The sequence below is a fragment of the Loxodonta africana genome, chromosome 12 (assembly GCF_030014295.1).
Source record: "Loxodonta africana isolate mLoxAfr1 chromosome 12, mLoxAfr1.hap2, whole genome shotgun sequence".
NCBI classification, from domain to species: domain Eukaryota; kingdom Metazoa; phylum Chordata; class Mammalia; order Proboscidea; family Elephantidae; genus Loxodonta; species Loxodonta africana.
The window spans coordinates 92,696,330-92,711,044 of NC_087353.1; the positions used below are offsets into that span (position 1 = coordinate 92,696,330).

At 47.8% G+C, this 14,715-nt stretch overlaps 1 protein-coding gene across 4 annotated transcripts in view; it reads right to left on the bottom strand.

Moving 5' to 3' along the window:
• Positions 1-14,715, bottom strand: part of SNX8 (sorting nexin 8) — a 63,767-nt gene that overhangs the window by 13,182 nt on the left and 35,870 nt on the right. For all 4 annotated transcript variants that reach the window (XM_064295960.1, XM_064295962.1, XM_064295963.1 and 1 more), the window contains 6 exons: positions 11,717-11,907; positions 10,264-10,381; positions 7,247-7,368; positions 5,085-5,165; positions 3,147-3,307; positions 1,596-1,728 (listed from right to left, as the gene is read on the bottom strand). In XM_064295960.1, coding sequence (XP_064152030.1) covers positions 1,596-1,728; positions 3,147-3,307; positions 5,085-5,165; positions 7,247-7,368; positions 10,264-10,381; positions 11,717-11,907 — 806 coding nt within the window. The remainder of the gene's footprint in view (positions 1-1,595; positions 1,729-3,146; positions 3,308-5,084; positions 5,166-7,246; positions 7,369-10,263; positions 10,382-11,716; positions 11,908-14,715) is intronic.

A 14,715-nucleotide genomic window follows, 5' to 3' on the forward strand; every position in this document is an offset into this window, starting at 1 on the left:
ATTCGTCAGAGTCAACTGAAGTCTTCTCTCAGAGAAGAGAGGTGACCAGATATTTTATTCATATATGTCCTTCTTCTCTGCAACGTAACCTATGATTTCTCATGGACACATTAACTTTTTCACATCCATATCAGAAATTTCAAGCCCGAATTCATTCTCTATGGCTGTGATAATCTCCACTTGGTCCAAACTGTCTGCCCAGGTCTTTCATGAAATGGAAATTTACCGCAAGCTTTTCTGGGTCAAACTCATCAGAGCTTTAAGATGTACAGGACATAGTCCTTGACTCCCTCTAACGCCAAGAGGGTCGTGTTGCTGTAGTGGTGTCACACTGTGTAACTCTACGTGGAAGCTGCAGGAGCACCCAGGCCAGCCACAGAGCCCCAGGTTTCACCTGCATCGCCAGAGACCAGTCACCTGAGGGAGGTCACAGCACCCCAAGCACCTACCTTTCCAGTCTTCTCAGGCCCCATCACTGCACCCTCCATCCTCCCTCCCTGCCTTGGAGATGTGGCTCTCACAGTCCTGGGGATGGAGAGGACCCAATGCCAGTTAGGAGTCACACCAACACTCCCTAAATCCGGATACTAAAGTGAAGACATGCACCACAGGAGCAGAAGAGGAAGGAAACCCAGGACTTGCCAAGCCAGAAAATGATCAAATTCCCTTTTCAGCACTAAAAAACGTCATGGGCACCTGAGCCCCAATCTCCAGTGTGAAAAGGCCCCAAGTCCCCGGCAGGTGGATCGGCCAGCATCCCTGTGGTCGGGACGTGTGGCCCCCTACAAACTGACCGCATCAGTTCACAAAAGGGTGGGTCAGCCAGCATCCCTGTGGCCCCCAACACACTGGCCACATCATTTCACTAAAAGGAGGGTTGGCCAGCGTCCCTGTGGTCCCAGTGAGCTGGCCACACCAATTCACTGAGGGGCGCAGAGCTTCAGGCAGACATCAAGCTCTTAAAAAGCAATCTAATTTTAATGTTTTTAATTACCTGCTTGTAGTTTAAAGGCCATTTCCCCAAGAATCAGGCAGCAAGCTCTCACCCTGGCAGTTATGTAATAGTTTCCGGACATAGGAGCACCTGGCTGACCCTTTAAGTGTGGTGATAAACACTGTATCCTCAAATTAATCCCAAATGATGACAAGATTCTCTGCCGGTTCCTAAAAATAGCACCCACTCTACAGCAGCAGCAGCACTTCCTGAGGTTAATTGGGTATCTGGGGTGAAGGACGGAAGGGGCGCTCAGGCTCTGGGAACCCCGTTATCTCTGAGTCAGTGATCACACGGCCAAATACAGCTGAGGAGGACAGCGAGCGGAAAACCCAGGAGGAGCCTGAAAATCCCGAGATCATGTTTTCAAGGACAAGTTGTAACCCCTAAGCTCAGCAGACTCCACTCTCGGGAGGCCAGAAAGAAGTTTGTTTTTGTCATTGGCAATCACCTCTCAGGATGTCACCTGGAACAGGTGGGGATGTGCTGTCCCGACCCGGGAAACAGCTGCTCGCTGAGGTGGATGGAAGGAGGGTACCCTTGCAAACACCCAGGTAGAGAACATTCCTCGGGCAGCTACACCAAAAGCGGGCTCACTCACCTGTTGTGCGGCCTTGTCAGCCAGCAGTGCAAATTCCACAGACAGGCCTTTCAGCGCCTGCTTCAGGGACCCCCATGTGCTGCTGCTCAGAGAGGCCCAGGAGGGGAGTGGGGTTGTGTCAGACCCTAGAGCACTAGGGAAAACAAAAAAAGGCCTTGAAGCTCATAACATAGCCCTGCCACCAACAGTCCACTCTAAACACCACGCCACCCTAAGGCCACCTCCACGTCTTCCCTTCTAGCCCCCGTTTCTGAAAGAGCACCCACTGCCGTGGAGTCAATTCCAACCCATGGTGACCCCAGGTGCTAGAGTAGAAGTAAGCTCCATAGGGCGTTCACGGCTGTAATCTTTTCAGGCAGGAGCCCTGGTAGCACAATGAAAGGTCGGCGGTTAGAACCCACCCAGCAGCTCCGTGGAAAAAAGACCTCGTGGACTGCTCCCGTAAAGATTACAGTCTTGGAAACCCTATGGGGCAGTTCTACTGTGTCACATGAGGTTGCTAGAGTCGGAATCAACTTGACAGCACACCACAAACAACAATCTTTACAGAAGCAGATTGTCAGGCCTTTCTCCCGTGGCGCGCCAGGGTAGGTTCAAACCACCAATCTTAGGCTCGGTAATCAAGTGCAAACATCTGCGCTACCCAGGGACCTTCACCTGAGGGATGGTCTGTGGGAAAACCTGGGAGTCTATGAGAAATGCAGGGTCCCAGGCCCTGCCCCGAACCTACGGAGTCAACTCCTCGTTTCAGAAAGACCCCAGGACATGTGAGTACACAGCTGAGCATGAGAAGTGCAATTCTTGAGGCAGCTGAAAAACGCAGAGTCCTGGGCTGGGAGCCCTGCCTCCCCTTCAGGGAAAGCAAGCATTAACAGACCATCCTTCTCAATGCCCTTTCTCTTTTTAGAGTCTAATCCTGACAAAGAGAGAAATGCCGTGTAAGAAACTGGCTGGCGAACAAATCCTAAACATTTTCCACCTCATTACCCCCAAAATCTCCACTTTTTTTATTTTACATGTGATCATTAATTTGCCTGACCCGTTTTCTTCCCCTTTTGGAGTGATATAGGTCAGAATAATATCATTTACAGTAAAATGCAAGGAGCCCTGGTAAATGCTCAGCTGCTAACCAAAAGGTTGGCAGTTTGAACCCACCCAGTGAAGCCACAGGAAAAAGACTAGGCAGCCTATTCCTGTAAAGGTTACAGCCTAGAAAACCCTGAAGGGCAGTTCTACTCTGTCACATGGGGTCACTGAGTCGAAAACTGACAAGACAGCACCGGACAACAGCGGTAAAATGTACTTTGTGCTCCAAGTCCACAACCAAAGCTGAAAAGATTCTTTCCCCAGCTAACTAACCCCTGCTGTTGTTGTTGTTGTTGTCTGCTGCCAGTGAGTCAGTGCTGACTCCTGGTGACCCTATGTATGACAGAATGAAATGTCGCCTGGTCCTGGGCCATCTCCGTGATCTTTGTATATGACAGAGCCCCCTGTTGAGGCTACCATGTCACTCCATCAACCAAGCCCCACTGAACCTGCAGGGCCACCTGCCTTAACTCCTTCCCAAAAATGAGGAGGTCAGCAGCATTGTCGATGGCCCTGGAAGCAATCCGCTCAGCCCGGTCCCGGAGCTTATAGAAGCTGTTGTAGATGTTTCGAATCAGTTCCCGGCTTGCTGCAAACTGGACCTGGATGTCGGCTGGGAGGAAGTCCTGGCGGGATAAGAAGGAAAGATAACACTGAATGCTGCTAGACTGGAAATGCCTCTCAGAAAACAGCAGTGAGTCCCCCCAACGGCGACCACCTCTCCCTGCCTGAACGGCAGAGCTGGAGCGTGTTCAGACCACCCTGTGAGCCCCCTTCCCTGCTCTCCAGTGTCTGCCCTGAGCTTCTCCTCTTGTCTGCCATCACTTATACATCATAAATGCTAAACTAAGTGATTCCACGAAAATAAGGCTATAGTGTTCCATAAAATTTGATCAAACTGGTGCCAGTACTAGTAACCCCATGTGTGTCAGAGTATGCTCCATGGGGTTTTCAGTGGCTAATTTTTTGGAAGGAGATCACCAGGCCTTTCTTCCGAGGCACCGCTGGGTGGACTCAAACCTCCAACCTTTAGGTTAGCAGCAGAGCATGTAATTGTTTGTACCACCCAGGGACTCTCATCAAACTGTAGAGCCTGTCAGAAAAAGCTCAAATAATGGTAATACTCTTCAAGCTCAAAATGATGAATGTAAATTCCTCAAAGACACTCCATGTGAGAGGGGCCTCCTGTATTCCTCACTTATTCCCAAAAATGTTTTTCAAGCTTTGTTGTTACTGGTTGCCACTGAGTCGATTCCAAGTCACAGCGACCCCACTTAACAGAGTAGAACTGCTCCATAGGGTTTTCTTGGCTGTAATCTCTACAGAAGCCGATCACCAGTCCTTTCCTTCTGTGATGCCACTGGGTGGGTTTGAACCGCCAACCTTTGGGTTAACAGTTGAGTGTAAACCGTTTGAGCCACCTAGGGACGTTCTTATAAGCTTTAATACTAACTTACTCTAATTGTCGATGCTTTAAAAAAAAAAAATTTTTTTTTTTTTTTTTTTTTACAGAATAGGAAGCGTTAGGGAATAAAACGGAGGTAAAGAATTCTTTATTTCTGGGTGGATAAGCAATTTAAGGAAAGAAAAACAACAAAACTATTAAGTAACTACCTTAATCCTTTTTTGAAAAAAGACAGGCCAAATGAAATAATTTAAAAAATAGACGTAAAAATCAATCCCCTGAAGTCTGAAAAGCCGGTGATGCCAGCTCACGTCCGTTCTGCAGCACAGGAGGCAGCCCACCCTGGCAGGAAGAGCACGGTGGGCTACGGTCCTCCAAGCCCAGCTCACACCTGGCCCCGCTACTCAGAAGCTTGGGATCTGGACAAACTTGGGATAGCCTCTCTGAGCCCGCTTCCTCATGCATAAAATGGGCCTAACATCACCTACATTTCAGAACAGCCGTGAGGGTTAAATGAGAAAAATATGCAATGGGTCTTAGCATATTCCTGGCATACCGCGTAGGCAAGATAAATATTATGAACTATAACTTTAAACCTTAAACCAAAAATATCCCCTGAAGTCTGCTTTATACCAAAAAATAATTTAGCTTATTTAGTAAAGAATGCCTTCAGCATTGTGCTCTTTGAAAAAATTATCTGCACAGAATCACATTGACAACAGCAACTGGAAAAACTAGGAACCCCAGGGGGGCACTAAGTTTATGTTAATGGGGGAGAAACAATTTGGAAAAGGGTGAGAATGGTTGCACAACTCGAAGACTGTCACCAATGTCAATGAATTATACACGTAGGAATCGTTGAATTGGTGCATGTTCTCCCATGTATATTCTCAACAACGACAAAAAATAAGTAACATAAATGATCAAGAAATATAAACTAGTATAATTACTGTTGCTGTGGCTAAGAGCAGAAGTGACCGCAAACCTCAGAGACACACCTTGGCTCGAGTGGCCAGTCTGCTGTGCAGGAACTCATCGCCGACACACTGGGCTGACTCCTTTAACTTGTTCTGCACATCCTGCAAGGGGAGAGACACCACCACCTCACGCTCCACCATCAGCAAGACGCAGACGTGAGCCAATCAGTCCGTAACAAGCAGGATGCCATCAGGAGAACGCCATGCTTTCACACATGTATCCCATCATCTCTTAACTGTTTCTGTTTCGATTTCTTATCATTGACCTTAAATTTCAGAGTGGTCTTGGGGCAGAAAGCCTGACTTAAATGATAGTCACCATTACAAAACCTTCAACCCTGGAGCTGACAGCTCCCCAGAAACACAGCGACTCCCACTGCAAACCAGGGACAAGTTGTCTGCTCCACACAGATGTCCACCTGTCCATCAGAATCTGCCAGGCTCTACGTGTGGCATGGGAGGGAAACTGGGGTTTTCTCACCCTGTGAGCAGATCCTGGGCCTAAGGGTCCCCGACACTGGGAGCTCAGGTGGGCAGAGAATGGGCAGGCGCTCTGGGAGAAGCTGGCACCAGAGCCCTCAAAAGGGGTGCCTTGGCAAAGCCCAGCCTAAATGAGGTCCCTTAGGAGCCACCTGGAAATACAAGCAAATGACCTAACATGCACCTGTTTGTGCCTGAAGTAATTTTAGAATCTCAGAAATGCCTCAGAGAGTCCAAATTCTCTTGCTTCAGCAAGAGAGATAATGGTATCTCAAAGGGGGCCACACCTGCGTGCGTGCGTCCCTCCTAGCTCCTTGCCATCTGTTCCTGGCTCACAACTCACAGGCCCAACCACATTCCTCTTCTGGCGATAAAGATCTCCGTTCTGCAGGGGCCTGTCCACCCCCAGGGCTCAGAAGACCCCGGCTTCTGCTCCAGGGAAGACCTTGGTGGGAGGCTGTAAGAGGCATTTGCTGAACATCCAACCTGGGTCCAGGAGGGGACCTGAAGGACAGATGTCCCCCCAACCTGCCCCCAGGCTGTCACAGATTGACAGCTAATCTTAAAGAGGTCAAAGGCCTTGCTGCCGCTCAGGAAACGGAGAAAACAGGAAGCAAGACTGGTGCTGATGCTGCGTGGCTTGTGCTGCGGTGTTGGCGGCAAGCCATGGGTCCCATCCCAGGTTCCCAAAGTGGCCTCTCAGGAAGGGTCCCCACCATATCTGAGGAGAACTCAGGACCTCAACTCCACAGGCAAAGCACTGGCTGCTGGACCCCCGTCCCTCCACCCCCTCCCCCATGATGGGGTTACAAACCCCTGAGAGCCTACGGTGAGTGGGCCCAGGGTCTACTCACAGGGAGAGAACCCCAGCTCCCCCTCTCCCAGGCCCTACATAGAGCCCGGCAGATTCTGACAGATGAACATCTGACTCCCCCTCCTCACCCAGGAACAAGAGCTCAGCCTCAGTTTCTCAGGAGAACAGCCTGACTCTCATTAAGGTGACGGGACAGCAGATTGAAGAAGGAAGTCGCCATGTTGAGCTCTAACTGAATTTAACGTACATGAAGATATTACTCTCCAGAACACTAATCTCTATGGCGGTTTGTCGATGTCCTTTTTTTTTTTTAGTACACTTACTTGCATCTGGAGCCCAGAACCTCCATAAACCTTCTAAGCCACACAAAAAGCAAACCAGTTTCAGTCAAGTCAATTCTGACCCATGGCAACCCCATGTGTTACAGAGCAGAACTGCTCCATAGGGTTTTCTTGGCTTTATGGGAGCAGGTCACCAGGTCTTTCTCCCACGGTGCCACTGGGTGGGTTTCAGCTGCCAACCTTTCAGTTAGTAGTTCAGCGCAAACCATTTGCACCACAAAGGGCCCTCCCAACCTATGCAGTGCTGTGTATGCTAGCTCTAAATCCCCACTGTGACTGTACTGTCAACCCATGTCCACAGGGATATGCAAAACCCTGCACAGTCAAACCCCAGGTCACGTCTCAAAAATCATATGCCCCCTGCTATTTGGAAAGGAAATAGATCTTATGTACGTCAGTCACATATAAAATAAATTCCTTCAGGGCAGCAAAACAAGGGAAACGAGGCAGGAAGGTAGAAAGGAAATTTAAGAATGAAAATCAGAGCCGGAAGGACCTCGGACTCCACCACACACACAGAAGGAGACGCAGGTTTTTGTCATACTCACGGGACCACTGAAGGACAGGAACAGCTTCAGGACCACATCCTCAGAGAAGGGGGGATGCCGGGCCACTAGGTTGATGAAGCGCTTCAACGCCCTCCTCCTGGCCTCAATGAACTCTCTGTCGGCTGAGGGAAGAGCCTGGATGTTACAGATTGAATTGTGTTCCCCAAAAATGTGTGTTGTGGATCCTGGCCTGTGGTTGTAATCCCATCTGGGAGTTACTAGAGCAGTATTAGTGTAGGGTGTGTCTTAAATCAATCTCCTTTGAGCTATAAAAGAGCAGATTGAGCAAGCAACCAAGCAAACCAGCAGAGATGGGGGAAGATAAACACCCTGCCACAAGAAGATCACCAAGGAGCCAAGGAACAAAAGCTGAAGAGTTAATGAATTTCCCCCAGAGCTGACAGAGAGACTTCCCCTAGAGCCAGTGCCCTGATTTTGGACTTCTAGCCTCCTGAACAGTGAGAAAATAAATGTCTGTTTGTTAAAGCCATCCACTTGTATTTCTGTGATAGCAGCACTAGGTAACTAAGAAAACAGGTCACCACACACAGGCCAGGAGAGAGGCCCCTGCTTGGGGTCTGACATCTTCCACCCTGAGATGGTGCCGGGGAAGCATTTCAGGGACAGAGCTCACAGCGTCACACACAAGCTAGGGAAGGACTCGGGTTGGGATACTGCCAGAAGACAGACCATCCAAAGAGAGGGCAGAGGAGAAGGCTACAGAGCCCCCATTCCACATCTTGCCCCCACAAACCTGGCTGGCCAGGAACTCCCTGGGAAAACACGGCTCCTACTGGTTTTAACCAACAGTCTTGGGACCGAGTTTGATTCCCAGCTTTGATGCTATTTTAAAGCTATGTTCTGTGGCCCCTTTCCGGCCCTTCTCCCTATGAGCAAGTGGGTTCTCCTACACTCATACATTAACTCAGTCTTCCCGTTCACATCACCTGTAAGTCACTTCGTAATGGATCCAACTACGAGTTGCTTTTATTCAGGTTAAAGGAGCCCTGGTGGCTCAACGGTTAAGCACTTAGCTACTAACCAAAAAGTTGGTGGTTCAAACCCACCCAGCGGCTCCGCAGAAGAAAGACCTGGCAATCTGCTCCCCTACAGCTTACAGCCTAGAAAACCCTATGGGACAGGTTCTAGTCTGTCACATGGGGTTTCCACGAGTCAAAATCAACTGCTTGGCACCTAACAGCAAAAACAACATTAGGAGTGCCCGGATGGGGCAGTGGTTAAATGCTCAGCTGCCAACCAAAAAGCTGTTAGTCCAAAAGTCACCCAGCGCTCCACGGGAGAAAGACCTGGTGATCTGCTCCTATAGAGATTATCCCTAGGAAACCCTATGGTGCAGTTCTTCTCAGTCACATGGGGTTGCTATGAGTCGAAACCGACTTGACAGCACTCAACAACAACATTCAGGTTAAATATTTCACTTCAAGGGAAAAAAAAAGTATATGTTGATTCATTAAGGATATATATTTCAAACACTTTTTTTTTTTAATATCTCTATTGCGGAAAATACATATGCAACAAAACATTTGCCATTTTGACATCCTTCACTTGTACAATTCTGTGACACTGATTAAGTTTATCGAGTCGTTCAAGCATCACCATATCCATTTCCACATTTTTCCATCACCCTTCACAGAAGCTCAGTGGCCCCTAATGAAATACTACTCATAAGTCACTGAAAAATACAGTTGGATGAGGCCCCCTCCCCTCCTTCAAGACCTCCAGGCACCTGTCTAAGGCAGGCTGCACTTTCAGAACTGCTAAACCGCTCGACCGTTGTCAGGTGCATCGAGTTGATTCCAACTCCTAGCGACCCAATGTGATAGACTAGAACTGCCCCATAGGGGTCCCTAGGCTGTAATCTTTACAGGAGCAGATCACCTGGTCTTTTTTCCCCATGGAGTCACTGGGTAGGTTCAAACCAACAACCTCTTGGTTAGCAGCTGAGAGCTCAACTGTTGTGCCACCAGGGCTCCTAATAGCACGATTAAGTGTTTGCATGCATGCACTGTCTCCAGGTGCTAGATGCTGACCACCCTCAATACACTCTGGTGCCTGAGCCAAGTGACCGTTCATCTGCCCCCACACATGTTCAGAGGTCTGCTGCCCTTAGGATTGTCTGCCCTTCCATGGGATATGAACGGTATCCCACAGTGCTCACCTGGTACGAGGAGAAAACTCTAAGATTCCCTAGATTTTGAACTTATCAGGAACCAGTGACAGAAGAGGCAAAAGGATTCACATACAATCTGAAGAGCATTTGGAATGCTGAAAATGATTTCAAATCTCAAGCTATCTCCCCATTCCAGGGCACAGTTACTTTGGGATTGCTGGGAAAATGGCGGCCAATCCATTTGTCAGCTTTGGGCACTCACCAAAGCATGCAGTTTTATCCAGAATTTGAGAAAAAGGTCGTGGGAGAGAGAGTCAATGGGAGTCTGTGTGCTTGAAAACTGAGAGAGACAGAATATTCTAAAAGGGACTCAGCTTATCTCTGAGCCTCTCACCTAGCCCGAGGCCCTCTCCAGTGAGGCGATGAAGAGCAGATTAGATTTCCCACCTCACATTTGTGTTCTCTTCCCTGCATGCAGTACACTAAGGTGGCATCACTTTGTAAAGCAGGCAAACTGCCAGCCATGGGGACAGAAAGGACACCCAGCGACTCCCCCAGGAGCTCTCATAAGTGGGGTGACTTTCCTCACACTTGTACAGTGGGAATGTCCTCACACAGCAGGTGTCAAGGTGGACGGAGGGTGCCAGGTGATAGTTCCCTTCCCGTACCAGATCTGGGCTCTAGGTCACAGCTGACCCCGGGAGGGACCGGGGCGGTAGAGCACTGCAGACCCCACCTGTCTTCACTGTGTCCAGGAGAAAGGCGGAGGGCTGGCGGTGAGCCAGGATGGCACCTGGTCTACAATGGGATCTACCACTGAGTCGAGATCTCAGCACCCTGCAGGGTGTTCATCCCAAATGCCAGGGCCTGCAGCAAATGGCCTTACCTCCCAGCATCCTCTTCGGGGGAAGGGCTGGCACCATGCGATACGGGAACTTGTGTAACAGCATCTCATGGAAGACCACGAAGTCGTTGTACCGTCTGTACACAGATGACTGGAAGCGCTGCCGGGAGAAGGGGGCTGACGTCAGAAACCACTGTGGCTCATTACTTCCCCTCGCCTCCTCTTCCCCCACTAAGTAATATCACCAAATGCCTATTCTCGCACCAAAAGGAGAACACCTGTAACTCCTCAGTGTTTGGTAATACATCTTTTAAACTTTGTATTGCTCTTATTTTCATGTTTAACTATCTGACATCGTGGATCTTTTGAAAAAGACAAGACTCTTACAGGAGTTTTCACCTGCTTTTTTTTTTTTAAGGTGGGCACCTGAAGGTCCCTGGGTGGCACAAAACATTTTGCACTTGGTTTGAACCCACCCAGCAGTCCCACGGAAGAGTGGCCTGGCAATCTGCTTCTGTAAAGATCACGGCCAAGAAAACCCTATGGAGCAGTTCTACTCTGTAACACACTGGGGTCCCCATGAGTCGAAATTGACTCAATGGCAGCTAGCAAGAACAACAAGGTGGGCAGCCTTAAAAGGCAGCACATAAGAATAATGTATTGTTTATTTCAGGGTAGGTCCTCAACGTATACTTTCAAATAATGCTAACACAGCATCGGTACTGCTGAAATAAACCCACCTGTCTAAGGCCAGAGCCAGCACTAAAACCAAGCAGATATCTCACTCAAATAAAACTGCCTACAGGTTCCACCTTGAGGCCTATCACTGAAAAAGGCACAGATGCCACAAGATTCGCATTCTAGTCGAACCAGATGCCCTTGAGTCAACTCCAACTCACAGTGGCCCCGTGTGTGTCAGAAGAGAACTGTGTTCTGTAGGGTTTTCAGTGGCTGATTCTTTGCAAGCAGATCACCAGATCTTTCTTCCAAGGTGCCTCTCGGTGGACTTGAACCCCCAACCTTTTGTTTGGCAGCCAAGTGCATTAACTGTGTGCACCACCCAGGGACTCCCACGACATGGGAGGCAGCAGTATTAAAGGGGAGTAGTTGGTCGTCTGCCAATTCTGCCTCCAAAATGTAATTAACTATTTGGAGTCCACGTGCTAATCCTAGGGATTTCCAATACTGCAAAACTCCTGCTAGGCCACCTTGTGTGTGGGGTCTGTGATCTGCAGACAGGCTGTACACGAGTCCCAAAACCAGAGCCATGGTTATGGGGAAGGCAGGCTGGACTAGTCAGGGACAAGGCTGAGCTAGAATAAGACACAGTAACAGCACATTAGGGAAAAGTCTGTTGGACAGCTCGACTCTCTGCCTTCAAGTTTTGGATCTCACTTTCAGCCAAGCACGCAGACTCTCTCCTCTGCCCTGGGACTTGTCTCTTTGATCCTCGCCCCCCGACCCCTTCCCCGTATACACACACACTGCCTGTTACCTGGCTGGAAACCTCATACTCCACATGTTTCAGGAAGAGACCCTTCTTCTCGGGGATGACCTCCACCTGCACGGTGTCACGGGCCAGCAGCTCCTGCAGGCTGTACGACAGCAGCAGCGAGTTCCCTTGTAGCATCTGCATCCGAGTGGGCTCGGGGTCCGTCGGCTCGGTCCCTGGGGGCGTGGGTATGTCTGCAGGGGAGAAGGCGAGCACACGCCCGACAGAACCAGCTGTCCGTTAGGATAAGCGAGCTCAGCACACGGACCCACCAAGTGGGCAGTCCGTCCCCCGCGTGCCACATTCCACACACTCGTCCACTCCTGCCCACAGGAATCGCTGCCCTGCTAGGCCCCCGCTCGGGCATCAGCAAACACACCCACATTTCCGCGACCAAGGGAAATCTCATCTTCAGTTTGGGGAAGGGACAAAAGTGAACATTTGCAAATTACATGCAAAAATGTGTCTTCTCTACAGTCGAGAGAAGGGGCTAAAGGGAAAGGAAGACCGAAAAACCAAACGCGTTGCTGTCTAGTTGATCCAACTCATAGCAACCCTATAGGACAGAGTACAACTGCCCCACAGAGTTTTCAAGGAGCACCTGGTAGATTCAAACTGCCAACCAACCTTTTGGTTAGCAGCCCTAGCACTTAACCACTGTGCCGCCACGGTTCCCAAAGGCAAAGGAAGGACTATACGACTGTCTCTATTGCCCCACTGTTCCTACAACCAACATATAACTTTTAACTGCCATAACAATCGTTCTCAGTTTTTAAAAACCTACATGCCTGTTCACACCTGGGATTCCGAATCATGGAAAGAATTAAACCCTCCAACAGCAGCTTCCTTTATGAATAAGAATCACCCACATGTTTTATGTACCCATTCACAAATCAGCAAAAGACAGTTCAGAAGGATTTCATGCCAGAGAGCTTGCAAAAAACAAGGAAATCAAATTGTTGACTCAACCAATGTTTTGGTGTATATTTTCATCACAATAAAAAATAGAAAATCATGCTAAAATGTCAGTTTGGTTTTTAGTACAAGGAGATTACTAAAGAAGAAAAGGAAATGTTTGCAGTTTAAAAAAAAAAAAAATGAAGACAAGATATCCCAAAGGGGAAAAAAGTCATATTCCAATTAACTTTGCTACAAATAAGTACAATGAAGTAGAGATTTCTTTTGTCTATTTTCCAAATTGTCTACAATATGGCTGTATTACTTTTTATGATTTACTTCTTAATGTAATTTTTCATGCATTGGGCTAAGATTCTGATTTACACTCTGAAACATATATGAACAACTAGATTATTTTCATCTGTGAAATTACTCAGCATTTTGGGGTTTAAAATGTAGCTATCCTTCACTAACCTCAGAGCTAAAGAAAGCAACTAAGGCCTTAGTTTACTTGGGAACCTCCAAAGGCTGCACAAAAATGCCACATAAAAATTAAATACTATGTGCCCTAAAGGAGTGCTCTCCAAGTTAGGAGTGTGGAGCCTCATGTCAAAACAGTCCAGGGGATTTCAGGGAGAAAATAATAGAAATTCTGTTTATGTCTTTTATCTCTTCCTTAATTTATAGTCTCCTGGCATTAGTATACCGTACATAACATACTACCACAGGCACATAAAAAATATGTATTAGATGCACGTGTATGCATGTGTCTGTGTCTATCTGTGTGTACGTATGCACGTAAGTGTGTATGTGTATATATAAGTGTGTATGTACATATGTGTGTGGTTGTGTGCATAAGTGTATATATGACTGTGCCTATAAGTGTGTGGAAACCCTGGTGGCATAGTGGTTAAGTGCTATGGCTGCTAACGAAAGGGTGGGCAGTTCAAATCTGCCAGGCGCTCCTTGGAAACTCTATGGGGCAGTTCTACTCTGTCCTACAGGGTCACTATGAGTCAGAATCGACTCGACAGCACTGGGTTTGGTTTTTTCGGTATAACTGTGTATGTATGTGCATAAGTGTGTACTTGATCATGTGCATGTGCAAGTTTGTAAGTATGAGTGTATGTATGTGTGAATGTGTGTGTGTCTACAGAAGTATGTGTGAGTACACGTGTGCGCATAGCACCTCTATGTACAACAGAACGAAGCACTGCCCAGTTCTGCGCCAACTTCACAATCGTTGTTATGCTTGAGCCCATTCTTGTAGCCACTGTGTCAATTCATCTTGTTGAGTGCCTTCTTCTTTTTTGCTGGCCCTCTACGAGTCAGATGGCAACGGGCTTGTGGTGTGCATATGAGTGCATGCATGTGTATATGTAAGTATGTGTGTGAGTATATGTGTGTGCACATGAGTATGAGCTGTGTGCACATGAGTATGAGCTGTGTGAGCATGTGTGCACATGAGTGTGTATGTGCGAGTATGTATGTGTACGTGAGTGTATGTGTGTACATGAGTATGTATATATGTGTGTATATGACAGCGTGTGTACATGAGTATGTATATATGTGTGTATATGACAGCGTGTGTACATGAGTACGTGTGTATATGTATATGTGAGTGTGTTTGTGTATGTATATGTGCATACATGTGTATTTGTGTATGAGTGCATATATGTATACATATATGACTATTTGTGTGTGTGTGACTGCATGTCTATGTGCATATGTGACAAGTCCCCAATATTTTTTAAAGTCAAATGTGTGGAGACCACTACTCTGTTCTCCCTAGTCACCCCAGAAGCCCAGCTCCTCTCCATGTGAAAATACTCCAACAGCCTCAGAACTGTGTTAACACAGACTCTTTGGGGATTACAACTATCTTCAGTCAGTAAACCAACAACACTTATTAAGTGCCTACTCCAGAGAATCCAGTGACGAATAAGACAGGGCTGCTGAGCTCAGTAATTTATCCATTCAGCACACAGCTACTCAGTACCCACCACAGCCAGGCACAATCCAGAAAGGTTAACATGTGTTAACATCTAAACTCTAGGGAGAATGTGAATCATGCCCTAAATTTAATACTACTCTCAGAATCAGAG